General features: G+C 45.4%; 1 protein-coding gene across 6 annotated transcripts in view; it reads left to right on the top strand.

The window, feature by feature from the left end:
- Window positions 1-4,481: 4,481 nt before the first annotated feature.
- The window catches only part of LOC140386629 (protein CASP-like), a 1,158,102-nt gene continuing 1,144,482 nt past the window's right edge, over window positions 4,482-18,101 (top strand). For all 6 annotated transcript variants that reach the window (XM_072469118.1, XM_072469114.1, XM_072469117.1 and 3 more), the window contains exon 1: window positions 4,482-4,632. In XM_072469118.1, the coding sequence (XP_072325219.1) occupies window positions 4,570-4,632 (63 nt within the window). In that variant the 5' untranslated portion in view covers window positions 4,482-4,569. The remainder of the gene's footprint in view (window positions 4,633-18,101) is intronic.

Consider the following 18,101-nt stretch of genomic DNA (forward strand, 5'->3'; position numbering starts at 1 on the left):
GGATGGGAATAGAAGGATACGGACCCAGGAAGTGTAGAAGATTGTAGTTTAGTCGGGCAGCATGGTCGGCACGGGCTTGGAGGGCCGAAGGGCCTGTTCCTGTGCTGTACATTTCTTTGTTCTTTGTTCTTTGTTATGTTTCTTGGAACCCACCTCGTCATTCACCCGAGTTAGGAGCTGTGCTCCAAAAGCTAGTGATTCGAAACAAACCTGTTGGACTTTAACCTGGTGTTGTAAGATTTCTTACTGTGCTCACCCAGTCCAACGTTGGCATCTGCACATCAGGGCTACCTTATAATCTTGTACACCTCAATCAGGTCACCCCTCAGCCTACTCTGCTCCAGAGAAATCAATCCAACCTCTCTTCATAACTTAAATGTTCCGTCTCAGGCAACATTCTGGAGAATCTCCTCTGTACCCTCTCCAGTGCAATTACAATTACATCCTTCAAACAATGTGAATGGGCAGTGTGCTGTTATACTGTCCTCTCACAGCCCATGGGGGTGGGGGCTGGGGTGATGGTGATGAGGGGGGGGGGGGGGGGGGGGCTGGAGAAACTACAAATAACAAGTTCGGGACAGAATTCGCGATTGTATTCCTGCCAGGAAATGAGAGAGTTGAAGGTGATGCCATCCATGTTTGCTGCAGTGTAGCATTTCGGTGAGAATCTCAAATGAGATGCCTTTGTTCCCACCCGCAACACTGGGGTCCTGATCTGCAACTCGAGTGGTCCATTTAGGTCTTCTGGCCCACGGCGCCGATAAATGAGATGGATGTAGATCTGTACCTCAGCCGCATTTACCCGCCACTGCCCCCTATCATTTTGACAAAGAGTCATCCAGACTCCAAACGTTCGCTCCCTTCTCTCCACAGATGCTGTCAGACCTGTTGAGATCGTCCAGTATTTTCGGTTTTCAGATTCCAGCATCCGCAGTAATTTGATTTTAGCTCCATAATCACTTGATGCCCCGATTTAAAAATAGTATCTCACTTCTGGTCTTGAAAACTCCAGTTGCTCCAGCATCAGCACCGTTCCGGGGAAAGAGCTTCAGGGGTTCCTTGACTCTTTCTGGTTAAAAGTACTTCCTGATTTCACGCGGAAACGTTCACGCTCTAATTTTGAGGTCCCTGCCCCTTGCTCTCGGGTTACTCCTGTCCACTGCGCAGTTAATGTGAAAACATCTATCCTGATGCAACCCCAGAGTGGTCTCACTCTCATGTTAAAATGATGTTTCTTCTAGTGGGACACATGAAGATATAGTTTTCCCCAAATCCACCCTTTCCCATTTTAGATCCCTCGATCGGGGGCCACATTCCTCACCGTGCTATATATATCCTTTATCCCCATAACCTGACTCTTACCTTTATCCCCTGACAACCTGACCCCATCGATCTCGTCAAAATATAAGCACAGAACAGAATAAAAGCAGCATTGCTGTCGCTTTTTTACGCTGACTGTACGTTGAGAACTGAGGGGTTTAGAAAGCAAGGGCCAGCGAAGTTCTTTTCCAGATTGCAAAAGAGTAAAGTGAAGTTACACCTTGCATGACATGATAACGGGTGTTACTGACTGAGAGTGAATTCACTGAGGTCAGAAGGAAGAATGCTGTGAAAATCTGTACCTAGGCATTGAGTGTAACCAGCTCTTCTACCCACCCAAACCACGGTCCCATGCAGGCCAGGGTGCCGACATCGAATAGATTGTACAGGACAGGAAGACCCGGCCAAGATAGAGTTGAAACTGCAATTAATTAACTGGATGAAATCGAGCGGTAAATATTATGATTAGGGTTCAGCAGCAATGGAAAGAGGAGAATGCTGCTGAATGTTTGTTCCAATAATCAAGAGGAGGGAATAAAGAGCATGGAAATCAAAACTCATCCTTGATTGCTGCTGGAAGCCATTCAAAGCAGAATTCCTGGGCACATTTAGAGAATGATATTTGCAGCCACCGAGCGGCCTTCATGGCAGGATGAGGATCTTGTGAGCAGGCTCAATGACCTAAGGCCGATCTGAGAGGAAACACTGGGATTCTACATGTCACTGCGCTGCGTGTTTCAGCGCTTCCGGGAAGTTCTGCACCACGAAACTGACGGAACACTCCACATTGTAGATTGCTCAAGGGCCAAATGGATTACAATTCAAAGGAGTCTTGGGGGAAATCGATATCGAAAAGCTTCCAACAAGGTTGCAATTATCCCTTTACCTGTTCAGTATCGTGTTGTAATGATTCGGAAGATAACCCTTCAAGGCATTGAATAAGGAATACAAATTGGAAACAAAACGAGATTAAGCCCAGGCGCGCAGTTGACATTGTCACTTTGCACTGAACAAAAATGAACCAGGATGTCTTTAACTGGTGGGCAGGCTAGCCACCGTTAGAATCATAGAATTTACAGTGCAGAAGGAGGCCATTCGGCCCATCGAGTCTGCACCGGCTCTTGGAAAGAGCACCCTACCCAAGGTCAACACCTCCACCCTATCCTCATAACCCCATAACCCAGTAACCCCACCCAACACTAAGGGCAATTTTGAACACTAAGGGCAATTTATCATGGCCAATCCACCTAACCTGCACATCTTTGGACTGTGGGAGGAAACTGGAGCACCCGGAGGAAACCCACGCACACACAGGGAGGATGTGCAGACTCCGCACAGACAGTGACCCAAGCCCGAATCGAACCCGGGACCCTGGAGCTGTGAAGCAATTGTGCTATCCACAATGCTACCGTGCTATCTCCAATAGCTTGACAAGAACAACAAACAAGCTTCAGGCAAACAAGAACTCTGGTATTTATTCTTCGTTCACAGTATGTGAGGTTTATTGGCCTGACTGCTCTTGACAATTCACGACCTTGAACCACTGCAGTGGTGAAGGCCCTCCATGGTGAGGTTAGCGAGGATTCCAGGCTTTTCACTGAACAACTGTGATCCATCTATGCTGTATTATGTGACTCAGAGGGGAACCTAGAAACAGACATAAACTTAAATGGAAAGTTGATCAAAATGTCCGGCAAATCCTGATACTGAGTCACAGAACTCAAGAGGATTCCAGAAATGGTCCATTTGAGAAAGAAATTGGCAAGATCGAGGCAGATCTTCTGGAGTCAGAGAGCGGTGACAGCACTAAAGGCCCCTTGTCAGCCAGCTATCTGAAAAAGCACCTCACCTCGTCCCGCTCCATATCCTCTTATAATAATCTTCCCTGTAACCCCACATTTCTCCCTTCAGACTATTGGAGAATGTTCCAACTCCCTTAGGCTGATTATAAAGCACCATGGATGAATTGCACACACACCGAAAAGAAGCACACACAAATATCTCAAGCTAAAAGGTGCTCAAGAGTCTCCGTTGATCAGGACAGGCAGCAATGAGTTGAATGCTGGGAAGGGTGAAGACAATTTCCCCTCGTCAAAGAATGCTACACTTTGGACACGTAGCTGAATGGTCATACTGGACAAAAGACAGGCCATGTGTGAAAAGAAAGGCGAAGGAAAAATTGGGTAGACGATAATTGGTCAGGAATGCCAACCAGCCTGGCAATGACAACACTGTTGTGCATTTCAGACATGAAGACAATATTTGAAGACATGTGGTGGACATCTGGTTCATAGAAATATAAATGACACAAGTCGAATATATTTCAGGAGTAGGGGTTTTAAGTTGATGTGTTCTCACACGCTAAACAGCATTAAACTATTTCAACATGAAAAAACTATCAAAATATCGAACATATTTTTGCGAATATTAAACTTCGTTGAAATGTTATAACACGGGAATGTTAAAAAGCACCGAAACTCGGTGGAAATTGTGAAAGTTTCTCCTGTGAAATAAGACTTTGTAATCACCGCAGTAGTTGGTGGCAATAGGAATGATTTGAGTTTCAACTGTGATCCGATCCATTTAGAAAAATGAGCGAATCTCAAGTAGTTTAAAATTCAGTCTCCCCGATTAAATATTAATGAGTATTTTTAGGATCGACAATCTAATTTTAAAAACACAGAAAATACCAGTAAAAACTGCAGAGAAATACAAATTTGATCCCTCTCTCCTTTAGAAGCCGGTTCCTAAATGCAGAAAAAAATCGTAGCTTTTGGGTGCAACATATCCCCCCCCAAAAAAACAAAAACACTGCAAGGTGCAAAATGATCAATAGTTTCCAAATTAAAAAAACAATAATAAGAAGCGACAATGTTTATTATTTTTTGCATCTCGGAAACTCTTTAAAGCGTTGCTGCGTTTCAAATAAGAGGCACTGGGATGAGAATGCTGCGGGTTGACATGTTATATTGAGCTTGCACGATGCCAGCTCCGTGCTGCATTTGCTGCTGTTGAATTCAGACTGGCGGCTGCAATGTTGCTGCTTGTTGTGTGTGTGTGTGAGAGCGGGAGCCGGATCCGGGCTGGGTGTGGGGTGGGATCGGGACGCGGGCCGAGCAGGGCAGGGCGGGTGGATCCGGCTCCTTACTCCATGCCGGGTTTTGTCAGTGTGCTCCTCCCCCCCACCACCTCCCTCCCTGCAGGAACTCCAATCCAGGCTCGCTCTCTATCGCCTCAATATGTCTCAAGATGGCCGCCAATGTGGGATCGATGTTTCAATATTGGAAGAAATTTGATTTACAACTGCTTCAGGTCAGCGGCTGCCGGGGGTGTCCGGCTGGGCGGCACGGTACAGGGGGTGGCCTGGGCGTCGGCCCTGGCCGCAGAGTGGCGGCACGGGCCGCCTCCCGGGGCCGGGAAGCGGGCTTTTAGTGATTGATCAGGAATTGATCCCTCGGCTGCTTTTGTGTTCAATCATCGATCAGCCGCCAGCAGCCAAGATGGCGCCCGCGATCCGGGCCCTCAGGCCTGGGCCTGCCGACAGCTCCGGACAACTTTTCCCCGGGCTGGGACGGAGGGAGGGGGAGCCCGCACTCTGGACTGGCTGCCCCGAGGAGAAGGAGGAGGGAAAGTTTGAGCATCGCCCGGAGCCCGGCCTCTCCCCTCCCGCCTCAGAAAGTCTGCACGGAGCGCCTTCCATTTGGAAGCGCACCGACACCGTGAGCCTTCCAGGCGGCCGCCGCTGCTGGGGGCTAAGCCGGTGGCTGCCATAGGCCGCACTTTGGCCGAGGGGAGGGGGAGAAATACGGAGCAGCAGCCTGGAAGCTCGGGGGGTGGAGGGGGAAGGTGAATAAATAAACGAGGCGGCGGGAGTCTCACGAGCTGGAAGTTGGGAAGTTTCCCGGGCCGGAGACTCTCCCGGGGATGGCTCCCGGCTCCCCCCCCCAAGAGTGTGGATGGGATGTAGAGAGCGGGAATCGCGGCTCCGCTTCCGCTCCGCACTTTATCTTCCAGCTTTTCGGTTTATTTAAACTTTTAAACAGTACGTCAGAATGTGGAGGAGTGAGTGTTAACACAGAATGACCGCCGGGATGGCAATCTGCTGGCTTCAGCGAGGGCTGCAGCGTGTTACTGAGGCAGCGGTGCAGTAACATGATTCAATGAGCAATAATGGGGTTCGGCAAAGGGCTAGAACCAGAAAATACTGGACAAACTCAGCAGGTCCGGCAACTTCAATGGAGAGAGAAACAGAGTTAACGATTCGAGTCAGTGTTGGACTTCTTTGGAACTCTGCAATGGAGATGTGGTGCAGTAGTGAGGTCCGGTGGTGGGCAGTTAGGAGTGTAGGTTTGGGGCGCTGGGCAGGGTGTATGGTTGGGGCTCTGGGTTTGATAATGGAGTGTGGGTTTGGGGTTTTGGGCAGGTCATTGGGTATGAGGTTGGGGGGTTGGGATTCGGGATCTGGACAGCTCATGGGATGTGTAGTTGGGGCTCTGGTCGGATAATGGGATGTGGGTTTGGGGCTCAGGGTGGATAATGAGGTGTGGGTTTGGGGCTCTGGGTGGATAATGGGGTGTGGGATTCGGGATCTGGACAGCTCGTGGGGTTGGGGCTATGGGTAGATAATGGGGTGTGGGATTGGGGCTCTGGGTGGATAATGGGGTGTGGGATTGGGGCTCTGGGTGGATAATGGTGTGTGGGACTGGGGCTTTGGCCAGGCCATGGGGTGTGAGGTTGGGGCTCTGGGCGGATAATGGGGTGTGGGATTGGGGTTCTCGGCAGATAATGGGGTGTGGGATTGGTGCTCTGGGCGGATAATGGGGTGTGGGATTGGGGTTCTGGGCAGATAATGGGGTGTGGGATTCGGGATCTGGACAGCTCATGGGGTGTGTGGTTGGGGCTCTGGGCAGATAATGGCGTGTGGGATTTGGGATCTGGGCAGATAATGGGGTGTGTGATTGGGGCTCCACAAAATTGGAGTTATGGGTCAGTCACTGGGTGTGAGATTCACAATCTCATGAGTTATGGGCTGCAGCACTGGCGATGTGGACCAGTAATGGGGCACTGGATTGGAGATGTAGACCAGTAATGGACCGTGAGATTAGTGATGTGGGCAAGTCATGGGGTGCCGAATATGTGCTCTGGGCAAGTCGTGGTGTGTGGGATGGTGGTTTGGGCAAGTCCCTGGTGCTTGGGATTGGCACCATGGGCAGGCCACGGTGTGTGGGATTGGCGGCCTGGACAAGCTATGGGGCATACGATTGGTGGCCAGGGCAAGTTGTGGTGTGTTGGAATGGCGGCTGAGGCAAGTCATGGAGCCTGAGATTGGTGGTCTTGGCCAGTCATTGGTTGGAGCTTTGCGGACCTGGTGCTGTAATGGGGTGCAGCAATGATAACCTGACAAGCTAATTAGGTGAGGCAGTGAAGTCTGTTATGACAATAACTTGTCTAGAGACTTTTAAGTACTTAGTAGGAGCATTTTAAAATAAAATTTGACATTGAGCGACATAAGGAGATATTAGGTCAGATGATCCAAAGCTTGTTCAAGGAGGCAGGTTTTAAGGGGTGTCTAAAAGGAGGAAAGTGAGCTTAGGGGGAGGGTATTCCGGAGGAGCTGAAGGCATGGCCACCAATGGTGCGGTGATTGAAATTGGGATTGCTCAAGAGGCCAAAATTGGAGGGGTACAGATATCTTGAAGTGTTGTGGGACTGAGTTAGATTTCAGAAATAGGAAGGGGCAAAGCTCTGGAAGGAATTGAAAAAAAGGATGCAAATTTTAAAGTAAAGGAATTGTTTAACGGGGAGCGAATGTAGGTTTGCGAGGATAGGAATGATAGGGGAACGTGATTTGGTGCAACAGCAGCAGTGTTTTGGATGAGCCCACGTTCATGGAGGGCAGACTGGCCAGGAGTGTGTTGTAATTGTTAAGTCCCGAGATGAAAATCGGATGCGTTAATGGGACACTGGAATGGCAATCTGTTGCAATAGGTTGGTGCACTGGGTATCTGCTGTTTTTTGGGATGCAGACATGGGGATCTGCTGTGATAATAGGAGGCTGCAATGTGGAGAGGGATTGGGGGGTAGTAATGAGGATGATGTTCCCTAATGGAGCACAGTTATAGATAGGGCTGTGGTGTCAAAATGGCGTCCAATTAGAGGTTCTCGTGTGGTAATGACATTCAACAATATGGTGTGGCCTGAGCACACCTGTAAAGGATTGTACCAATGGGGCTTTGGTGCATCTTTTGAGCAATAACAGGCTTTCAGTAAGTGGATACAATAATTGAGGTCAGGTAATGTCATGGTTAAGCAGTTGAGCTCAACAAATGGGGATTGGGTTAATTGGTGCAGTAAGGGGGCTCTGCCAAAAGAGTTTATAATGTAACTTGCAGTTTGAGGATCTTGTAAATGTGTACAACTGGTATAGAAATGGGTCTGGGTCAATGGGTGTAGTAGTAGTGCTCTGATAAATGATTCCAGTAATCGGGCTCTGGTATTGAATGAGGAATAAGAGTGTTTTGGAGTCTGAATGAAGTTTGGAAGTGCTTCTGATTGTAGATAGTACTGAGGTTTTGGCTTTCTGGAGATAGGAAGGAATGGCTTGTATTTTCTTTTTGTCTAAAAATAATACTTGTGTTGTGTTTGAAAACAGTTTGTATGGTGCGTGAACAATCCTCAATCACAGGGAAGCACTTTTCTTTGAAAATAATCAATAAAGTAGGTCTGAGACATCGTTTAATTGTCCTCATCAATATTTTTTGAAATATTTAAGTGAACCAGACAAATTAAATTGTGAAATGGCTTAACTGCAAGGGTGTATTTTTGAACTGTTGGTATTTGCAGCGTTTGTAATTATATCAAATTTTTATAGTGCTTAGGCGGCAGGCTGAATCACTTCTTTTTCATTAATCCTCCTCTGTTTGTTTACTGAGGCATACTTTGAAGATGAATTCTGACTAAGCGTGTCTGGTATGATAATCACAGTGCGTGTCTATGTATTGTTCCATACATTTTTACCGCTTTAGTGGGGGTTGGGGATGTAACCCTTTCACCATTTAGATTTGTTCCCCTGTATGGAAGAATATGTATAAATATTTTGCTGAATACAATTTGTGTTTTGAAGATAAATTAGCAAAATAGAAAGTCATCTGTGTATCAGGAATCGATGTTTGATAATTTGTTTTACAGAATGTTTATTTGTGTAAGATGGCTGAGTTTGAATTATGCCAATTGCATAGATTGTTTTTAAAAAATTGTCTTTAAGGTCTTGGGTATGCGCTCTTTAATTATAGAATAATTACCAGATGGAGATAACTCCGAGGTAATGTTGCTTGATCTTATACTTGGTCATTATGGGGTAATTTCCCCCAGCCACTCTATAATAAATACTGCTAGAGGGAAGGGTGATTAAACTTGAGCTTTATTTGACCAGTGTACATTTTGCATGTAAAATTACGGCAAGCCTATTAGATACTTGTACAAAACTGGAATTTCTAGGACTGCTCTGGCTATTTGCCAAATGGTAATTGCTGAGATGTGGGAAGCGAAAGGGCTTGTAAAATGGGTTTTAAAAAAATTATATGTTTGTTTGAGTATTTATTTTCTGAGACTAATTTTACATGTATTACTGTTTAAAGAAAATGCCCTATTCTCTAATGTAGTTCATTTTATGCAAGTAAATTGTAGTCTTAGCAGGGAGAAATTAACCTTGAGTTGTATTGAAAAGCATTGTGTGAGTTGTATTGAAAAGCATTGTGATGGTGCAGTGGTAAAACTCTAATTTCATACTTTAATTACTGAATTTTACACAAAGCACACTGAGATGTTTAAAAAATAGAATGTAATTGTCAGATGATATAAATATGACCAAAACTCTGAATATATAATGAGGCCTATATTCAATCTATAAACATTTTTACAATATTACCATTTAAATATTGATTGGTATCAAAGTTGTGTATAGACTGGTCAAGGGACAATTCAGAAATTTTACATTTTAGCTTTTAAATTTAAGGTAATAATCCTTGTTCTATAAATTCTGTTGTTTATAAATAAAAATATAATTTGTACCAGTTACTTTTGAGCTGAAATCTGTATGGTAAATTGATTGGGGTTGATTTCTAGTTATTTTTATATGCTGAAGCAGCGTTTGATACTAAATGTGTATAGACCCTTCCTAGACAAGGCAGAATAAGCTTCCTTTGTGTTCCAACATTCTTGAGATGGCGAGGCCCCCTGGGCTGTACTTGACACCTAGATTGTGAAGTGCTTGGCTGAGGATTGTGGCCATCTTTCTTTTCTCTTTGCGTAGCACAAAATGAATTAAGTATTTTGGGTTTTGAATCTATATGTTTATTGCAGGGTAGAATTTTTTTATTAAGCTGTGGTTATTTTTAAAAGTAGTAAAAATGGTTCAGTAAACTTTCATGGTTTCACTCTAGAGGGTGAGAAATATTTTGGGTTGATTTGCACATGCATCATCAGACCTCAGCTTGGTACAAGGTGTTCCTTTTAACGTCAGTGTTTAACTTTGACCTGCCAACTGGAAAGGTGACAGTTTAAATTGAGAAAAATACCATTAATAGGGAGCTGCCTCTTTTCTATACCTTTACATTGTTCCCACCTGAGAGTTTCAGTTCAAATTCTTGTCTGTCAAAACTGTTACGGATTGGAAGAGTTACCACCAGTAAATTGTTGAAATGTTAGGATGAAATAACCAGAAATTTCAGTGTGAAATGTTTTACATTTGTCGATCAGGATGCCGTCGAATCCCTTTTGAACAGAAGAACCCGATAACACATGGGTACGGAACAGAATGCAGTCATGCATTTTGTTTTCGGTGTTTTCTACCAACTGCAATTTGAGTTGAAAAATCTTTGTTCTTTGAACAGGCAGCTAGTCTTGGATATGGGTTCTTTGTACATTGCAGAAGAACTGTTCCAGCAGATGCTGATGTAGGTGAATTTAGTGCCGTACCAAACTTGATTTTCTACGTTTTTAAATCGATACTGTATCTTTCATTACATTCTGTGAATAAATTTGAAAGCTTTGGCTGTCAAACTGGGTAAAGGACGGTAGCGGCAGTGGCTGAGTGGCTTAGATTACCATAGGTACTTGCATTTTCTTCCTCTTCATCTGAATATTGACTTGTATGGAAGTTAATTCAGTCAGTGATCTGGTATGAAGTAAATGAAATTCGCTTATTGTCACAAGTAGGCTTCAAATGAAGTTACTGTGAAAAGCTCCTAGTTGCCACATTCCGGCGCCTGTTCGGGGAGGCTGGTACGGGAATTGAACCCGCGCTGCTGGCCTTGTTCTGCTTTACAAGCCAGCTGTTTAGCCCACTGTGCTAAACCAGCCCCTGGTTAAGGTAGCCATATTTCATGCTCAAAGAAAAACTTGCATTTATGTAGTGCCTTTAACATAATAACATATCTTTAGGTATTTTACAGAGGCTTAATTAAAAAAATGACACCAAACCCCACCAAAAGCGTTTTAAGGAATGTCTTCTAGGAGGAAAGTGAGGCAGTGAGAGAGAGAGAGAGAGACAGAAGGAGAGCTTAAGGGAGGGAATTATAAAACTTGCGGCTGAGACAGCTGAAGGCACAGCCACCAGTCCTGAGTGGTTAAAACCAGGAATGCTCAAGAAGGTGGAATTAGATGAGTGCAAATATTTTGGAAGGTTCTGAGGGTTAGAGGCGAATACAGATATAGGGAGGGGTCACACTATGGAGGAATTTGAAAACAAGACTTTGTTTGACTCCAAGTCAGTGTAAGTCAACAAGTAGGTGATATGGAAACGGGATTTGTTGTTTATTTGAACCGATACAGCAGAGTTTTGGATGACCTCAAATTTACAGAGGTTAGAATATGTGAGGCTGGCTGGGAGTGGGTAAGTCTGGAGGTAACAAAGGCATGGATGAGGGTTTCAGCTGCAGAGGAGCTGAGGCAGGGTGGAGACAGGTGATGCTACAGAGTTGGAACCAGGCAGTCTAGGGGACAGCACTGATTATGTGTAATAAAGGCCAACATGCCATTTGCTTTCCAAATTGCTTGTTAACTTTGTTTTTCTTGTATGAACACACCCAAACCTCTCTGAATACCAACATTTACAAGTTTCACATCTGTTAGAAAATATTCTGCTTTTCAAATCTAATGACCAAAGTGAATAACCCCATGCTTTCCCACATTACACTCCACCTGCTGCCTTGTTGCCCATTCACTTAACGTGTCTGTATATCTTTGCAGCCTCTGTGTCCCCTTCGCAGCTTGCATCCTCATCAACCAACTTCGGTAATTGACTCTGTTTCCGTAAGTTGGTCATTTAGATTGTAAATAGCTCAGGCCTAGCATTGATCCTCCCAACTTGAAAATGCCTCACTATGGCTTCATGTCCATTAACCAATCCTCTATTTATGCTACAATGGCCTGCAGCTCAGTTTCTGAGTCAGCATTGAGCACACAAGTTGTTCTTGGTGCATGAAATATGGTTACCTATATGTGACATCAGATCATTGCCTGAATTAACCTCCGCACCAGTCACTTTTTCAGATGAGGTGACAGAGGAAGAAAATACAAATACCAATGGTAATCTAAGCCACTCACAAAGCAACTAAGAGGTTGGAACATTTCTGGCTTTGGATTGAAGTTTCCTGTCTGTTAACTACATAAGAAACAGGAATAGACTGTTCAGCCCCACGAGCCTGCTCCACCATTCGGTAGGATCATGGCTGATCCAAAATCCCTCGTGTCCACTTTCCTGCCCTTTCCCCGTAACCCTTGATTCCCATACTGATCAAAAATCTAACCACCTCAGCCTTAAATATGCACAAAGACTCTGCCCCCACCACTCTCTGTGGCAAGGAGTTCCAAAGACTCTCAACCGTCTGAGAGAAGAAATTCCTCCTCATCTCAGTCTTAAACATTCACCCCTTTATTCTGAGACTGTGCCCTCTGGTCCTGGATGCTCCCATGTGGGGAAACATCCTTTTAGTATTTACACTGTCAAGCCTCTTAAGAATTCTATAAGTTTCAATGAGACCATCTCTCATTCTTCTAAGTTCCAATGAGTAGAGTCCCAACCTGCTCATAAGATACCCCTCCATACCAGGGACCATCCTGGTGAACCTTTTCCAAACCTGTCTCCAATGAAATAATCTTTCCTTAAATAAAGGGAGCAAAACTGCTCTCTCTACTCCAGATGTGGTCTCACCAGTACCTTGTAGAGTTGCAGCAAGAATTCCCGACTCTTATACTCCAACCCCCTTGGAAGTAAGGGCCAACATTCCATCAGCCTTCCTGATTACCTGCTGCACCTGTGCGCTAGCTTTCAGTGTTCCGTGCACAAGTAGCCCCAAGTCCCTTTGTGTTGCAGCTTTCTGCAGTTTTTCTCCATTTAAATAATACTCTTCTTTTGTTCTCCATTCTAAAATGAACAACTTCGCATTTTCCCATATTATGGCAGCACGGTAGCATTGTGGATAGCACAATTGCTTCACAGCTCCAGGGTCCCAGGTTCGATTCCGGCTCGGGTCACTGTCTGCGCGGAGTCTGCACATCCTCCCCGTGTGTGCGTGGGTTTCCTTCGGGTGCTCCGGTTTCCTCCCACGGTTCAAAGATGTGCAGGTTAGGTGGATCCAAAGATGTGCAGGTTAGGTGCCATGATAAATTGCCCTTGGTGTCCAAAATTGCCCTTAGTGTTGGGTGGGGTTACTGGGTTACTGGGTTATGGGGATAGGGTGCTCTTTCCAAGAGCTGGTGCAGACTTGATGGGCCGAATGGCCTCCTACTGCACTGTAAATTCTATGATAATCTATGATTATACCCTTGTTACCCACTTATTTAACCTATCAATAACTCTTTCCAAACTGTATCCGTCTTGCATCTTGCCATTCTGCTTTTTGTGTTGTCTGCAAATTTGGCTACAATACATTGATTATCTCTACGCCTGTGATAATTTGCTGGAGGTGAGGTGCAATTTACAGAGAGGAAAATGAAGAAGAGTGTTCATAAAGTGACACAGTCTTGCTTGATCCCAGTCTTCACTGATCGGGTTTATGGTTGTTTTGTTGATGAGGTCAAGGCACATGTCATCGTGGGGTAGGCGGATGGTGGTGACAAATTGCGGAAGGTATCCCGGCTTGAGGATACTTGGGAATCTTCTCAGTTGATGAGTCCGAGGCTTTTGTGCAGTTGAAAAAGTCACGTACAGTAGTTGGTGCTGTCTCTTGCACTTTTGAATTTTCCATGCAAAGAAGATCATGTCTGTTGGTGCCCCTCAATGGGTGGAAACTGCATTGGAGGAGCTCTTTGGCCACTGGGAGGAGATGATTGGAGGTGGATCCTTGCAATGATCTTCTGTGATGGACACCAGGGAGACTGCTCTATGGTTTTGCAATTTGACATGTTTCCCTGATTGAATATAGTCATGATCGCCTTGTCCCTGAGATCCCCTTTATTAAGATCAATGGTGAGATCCTGGAAAATGTGGAACATTTTCTGAATCTTGGGAGCCTTATCTTGATGAAGACAGACATGATGAAGAAATTCATCATTGCCTCTAATGTGCCAGCTCAGCCTCCATCTGATTAAGGAAAAGGAATATTTGAGGACCAGGATCTCAGATCTGGGACTAAGGTTATGGTTTACTGGGCAGCAATGATCCCCGCACTCCTAAATACTTTGGGGACTTGGATGACCTACAACAGGTACCCCAAAGCTCTGGAGAAGTGTCATCTGGCTGCAGTGGCCAAGCCAACTGGCACAGAATCGAGGTGCTAATCGCTCAAAGCCATCTTTGTTGGACGACACATTTGTATGCCTGACTCCAGTCTCCCGAAGCAATTGCTTTACTCTGACATGGTAGGAGACTCCCAGGAAGCCAGTGGAAAGGCTTTAGGGATGTCCTCAAAGCATCGCTGATCAAATATCTCCGTCAGCTCATGGGAGTCACTGGGTTGTGATTGGCCAAAATGGAAAAGACTTATTTGAAAAAGCACCGAACACATTGAGAGACTTTGTCGCAACTATGGAGAGGCAAATTTGAGGTGACGGAGGAGATGCACAATTCTCAAAAAAAACCAATCTGCCTGACTCTTCCATCACCACCTGTCCAGTATATGGCAGAATCTACAAATCACTCATTGGACTTATCAACCATCTCAGAGCCCATTGAGCTGCAGTGGAAGATGTCATCCTCGATCTTGATAGATGGCTAATATATCATCCCCAACCCTCACATGCCTTGCCTTGTGTAAAAATCTTTTGTGCAGGACCTTATCAGATGCCTTTTGGAAATCCAAATAGACCACAACTATTCCTGTTATCTACCCTACTACTTAGATCCTTAAAAACATCCAACATTTGCCAAACAGGATATCATTTGTTAAAATAAAGACTTGTTCTAATCTATACTTTTCTAAGTGCATTGCTCAGACTTCCATAATAATAGAATCCAGCACTTGCCTAATGACTTGATGTCAGGTTCTGCACTCTCCTTTCTTGAATAGCAGTGTTACGTTTGCTAATTTCAAATCTGTTGAGACAGTTTGCAGCAGGTTTGTTGTACCTTGCGGTCCTTTTAGGATTGACACCAAACCATGCATGTATGCATCTTCTGTTTGTTCCTGTGTGGCATATTCCCAATTGTTCTACTGCAGGGCACCCATGCAACTGAAGAGGGAATATTGGTGGTGAGTCAGGTGTGGAGTTTAAAACACTGCAGGATCAGTAGGATACTAAAGTTTCAATCGCGTGGATCGTCAATGACTTCCAAAAATGTACTCAATTGCTTTAAGATCCTGAGATAAAACTGGGGTCTTTAAAGTTGGTATATTTTGACCCCACCCACTCCTTACTGTAGCGGTTTATGCTTTTTTGATGCAAATATGAGATTGAACCTGAGACCTTTTTTGACCTGTTTGCTTTCACAAATATTAAAAGAACACAGTAAGAACATAGAAGTCTTACAACACCAGGTTAAAGTCCAACAGGTTTGTTTCAAATCACTAGCTTTCGGAGCACTGCTCCTTCCTCAGGAGGTGTTATCCTGGTGTTGTAAGACTTCTGACTGTGCTCACCCCAGTCCAACGCCGGCATCTCCACATCATTAAAGGAACAGGAAAAGACGAGACAGCACATTAAGCCTCACTTTTCCTGGCACCATGTAACTTACACATCATCTTTATAATTTCTTGCATTTACACAATCCTCAGGGGAAAAAAGAAGTGAAGAAAAAAATCTTGGACCAGTTTAAGAATAAAAGATTTTTTTCTGACCTCTTAAAATGATAAAGCAAGTCTGAAAATGGTAAAGCAAGTCTAAGATCATGGTGACTGGTAATGTTGCTCCAGTGACTCACCGAGCACCTATACGTGGAGATGTTTGCCACACACGAGCACATTCAGTTCTGTTGCAGTGAATGCCAGCAATTTATATGGGGCTGACAACTCTGTAAAGAAGCAATTTCTGACAGCTTATTCTACTTGCATGCTGTTCTTTTTTTAAAAATAAATGTCGAGTATCCAATTCATTTTTCCAATTATGGGGTCATTTAGCATGGCCAATCCACCTACCCTGCACATCTTTGGGTTGTGGGGGCGAAACCCACGCAGACACGGGGCGAATGTGCAAACGCCACACGGACAGTGACCCAGGGCCGGGATCAAATCTGCGACTTGGGTGGCGTGAGGCAGCAGTGCTAACCACTGCGATTCTAACCCGGGTCCCCAGATCATTATTCTGAGTCTCTGGATTACTAGTCCACCGACAATACCACTATGACACTGCTTCCCTGTTGGAGGGCAGGAGTGTCTCTAACATCTTCTTATGACTGCAATTTGTTAACACATTTTTGTATGTTTTCGTTATCCAAATGTAACCTTTTTTGAAATGATCTTCAGCTGCAGAGTCTGCGAGATTTTGGTAATCAACACAGTGTTTGGTTAGATGTCTTGCCAGATTTGAAATCTTTATCGCTGGATTATCTGGGGAAGTGAGGTACAACTTGATACACTCTAGTTGCTCTTGTACATGTATTAGCTGGCTGAGCATTGATGTTTGGTTCAGGCATTGGGGAGCAATCAGTTGACTCCTTTTTTTGGAAGGAATTTGTGTGTCGTGGGGAACATTAGGAAGTAATGGAAAATTATTTTTCTTTTTAAAAAAAAATATATTTTATTGAATTTTTTCCATCCCCCCCCCGGGTTGCTGCTGCTGGTCATCCGACTTCCCTCTAACGTTCCCCTAGGTAGTTGAGAAATGGCTGCCACCGCCTGGTGAACCCTTGAGCCGATCCTCTCAGGGCAAACTTTATCTGCTCCAGTTTAATAAACCCCGCCATATCGTTTACCCAGGCCTCCAGTCCGGGGGGGTTTCGCCTCCTTTCACATGAGTAGGATCCTGCGCCGGGCTACGAGGGACGCAAAGGCCACGACATCGGCCTCTTTCGCCTCCTGCACTCCCGGCTCTTCCGCAACTCCAAATAGAGCTAACCCCCAGCCTGGTTTGACCCGGGCCTTCACCACCTGTGAAGTCACTCCCTTCCAGTGCCGGGCACGCCCAAAACATATGTGCATGGTTTGCCGGGCTCCCGCCACACCTCCCACATTTGTCCTCTACTCCAAAGAACCTGCTCAATCTTGCCCCCGTTATGTGTGCTCTATGTAGCACCTTAAATTGAATCAGGCTAAGCCTGGCGCATGAGGAAGAGGAATTTACCCTGCTTAGGGCATCAGCCCACATACCCTCCTCTATCTCCTCCCCTAATTCTTCTTCCCACTTTCTTTTTAGTTCGCCCACCGACTCCTCCCCCTCTTCCCTCATCTCTCTATAAATCTCTGACACCTTGCCCTCTCCGACCCACACCCCTGAAAGCACCCTGTCCTGTATCCCCTGTGTCGGGAGCCGCGGAAATTCCCTCACCTGTTGTCTAGTAAACGCCCTCACCTGCATATATCTCAAGAAATTCCCCCGGGGTAACTTATACTTTTCCTCCAGTGCTCCCAAGCTCGCAAAAGTCCCATCTATGAATAAATCTCCCACCTTCCTAATTCCCAACTGGTACAAGCTTTGAAATCCTCCATCCATTCTTCCTGGGGCGAACCTATGGTTGTTCCTGATAGGGGACCCCACCAGGGCTCCCCGCACCCCTCTCCGTCGCCTCCACTGCCCCCATATGTACAGTGTTGCCGCCACCACCGGGTTCGTGGTGTACTTTTTCGGTGAGAACGGTAGTGGCGCCGTCACCAGCGCCTCTAGACTCTTCCCTTTACAGGACCTTCTCTCCAGCCTTTTCCACGCCGCTCCCTCACCCTCCATCATCCATCTACGTATCATTGCCACATTGGCGGCCCAATAATAATCTCCCAAGTTCGGTAGTGCCAGTCCTCCTCTGTCCCTACTGCGCTGAAGGAACCCCCTCCTTACTCTCGGAACTTTCCCTGCCCACACAAAGCTCGTAATGCTCCTATCTATTTTATTAAAAAAGGTCCTGGTGATTAAAATAGGGAGACATTGAAATACAAATAAGAACCTCGGGAGGACCATCACCTTAATTGCTTGCACCCTGCCATCCAGCGATAAAGGCTGCATGTCCCACCTCTTAAAGTCCTCCTCCATTTGTTCTACCAGCCGTGTCAGATTAAGTCTGTGCAAGGTTCCCCAGCTCCTAGCGATCTGAATCCCAAGTATCGGAAGTTTCTTTCCACTTTCCTTAGCGGTAAGCCTTCTATCTCTCTATTCTGGTCCCCTGGATGTATCACATATAATTCACTCTTCCCCAT

This window comes from Scyliorhinus torazame, chromosome 12 (genome assembly GCF_047496885.1).
Source record: "Scyliorhinus torazame isolate Kashiwa2021f chromosome 12, sScyTor2.1, whole genome shotgun sequence".
NCBI lineage: Eukaryota > Metazoa > Chordata > Chondrichthyes > Carcharhiniformes > Scyliorhinidae > Scyliorhinus > Scyliorhinus torazame.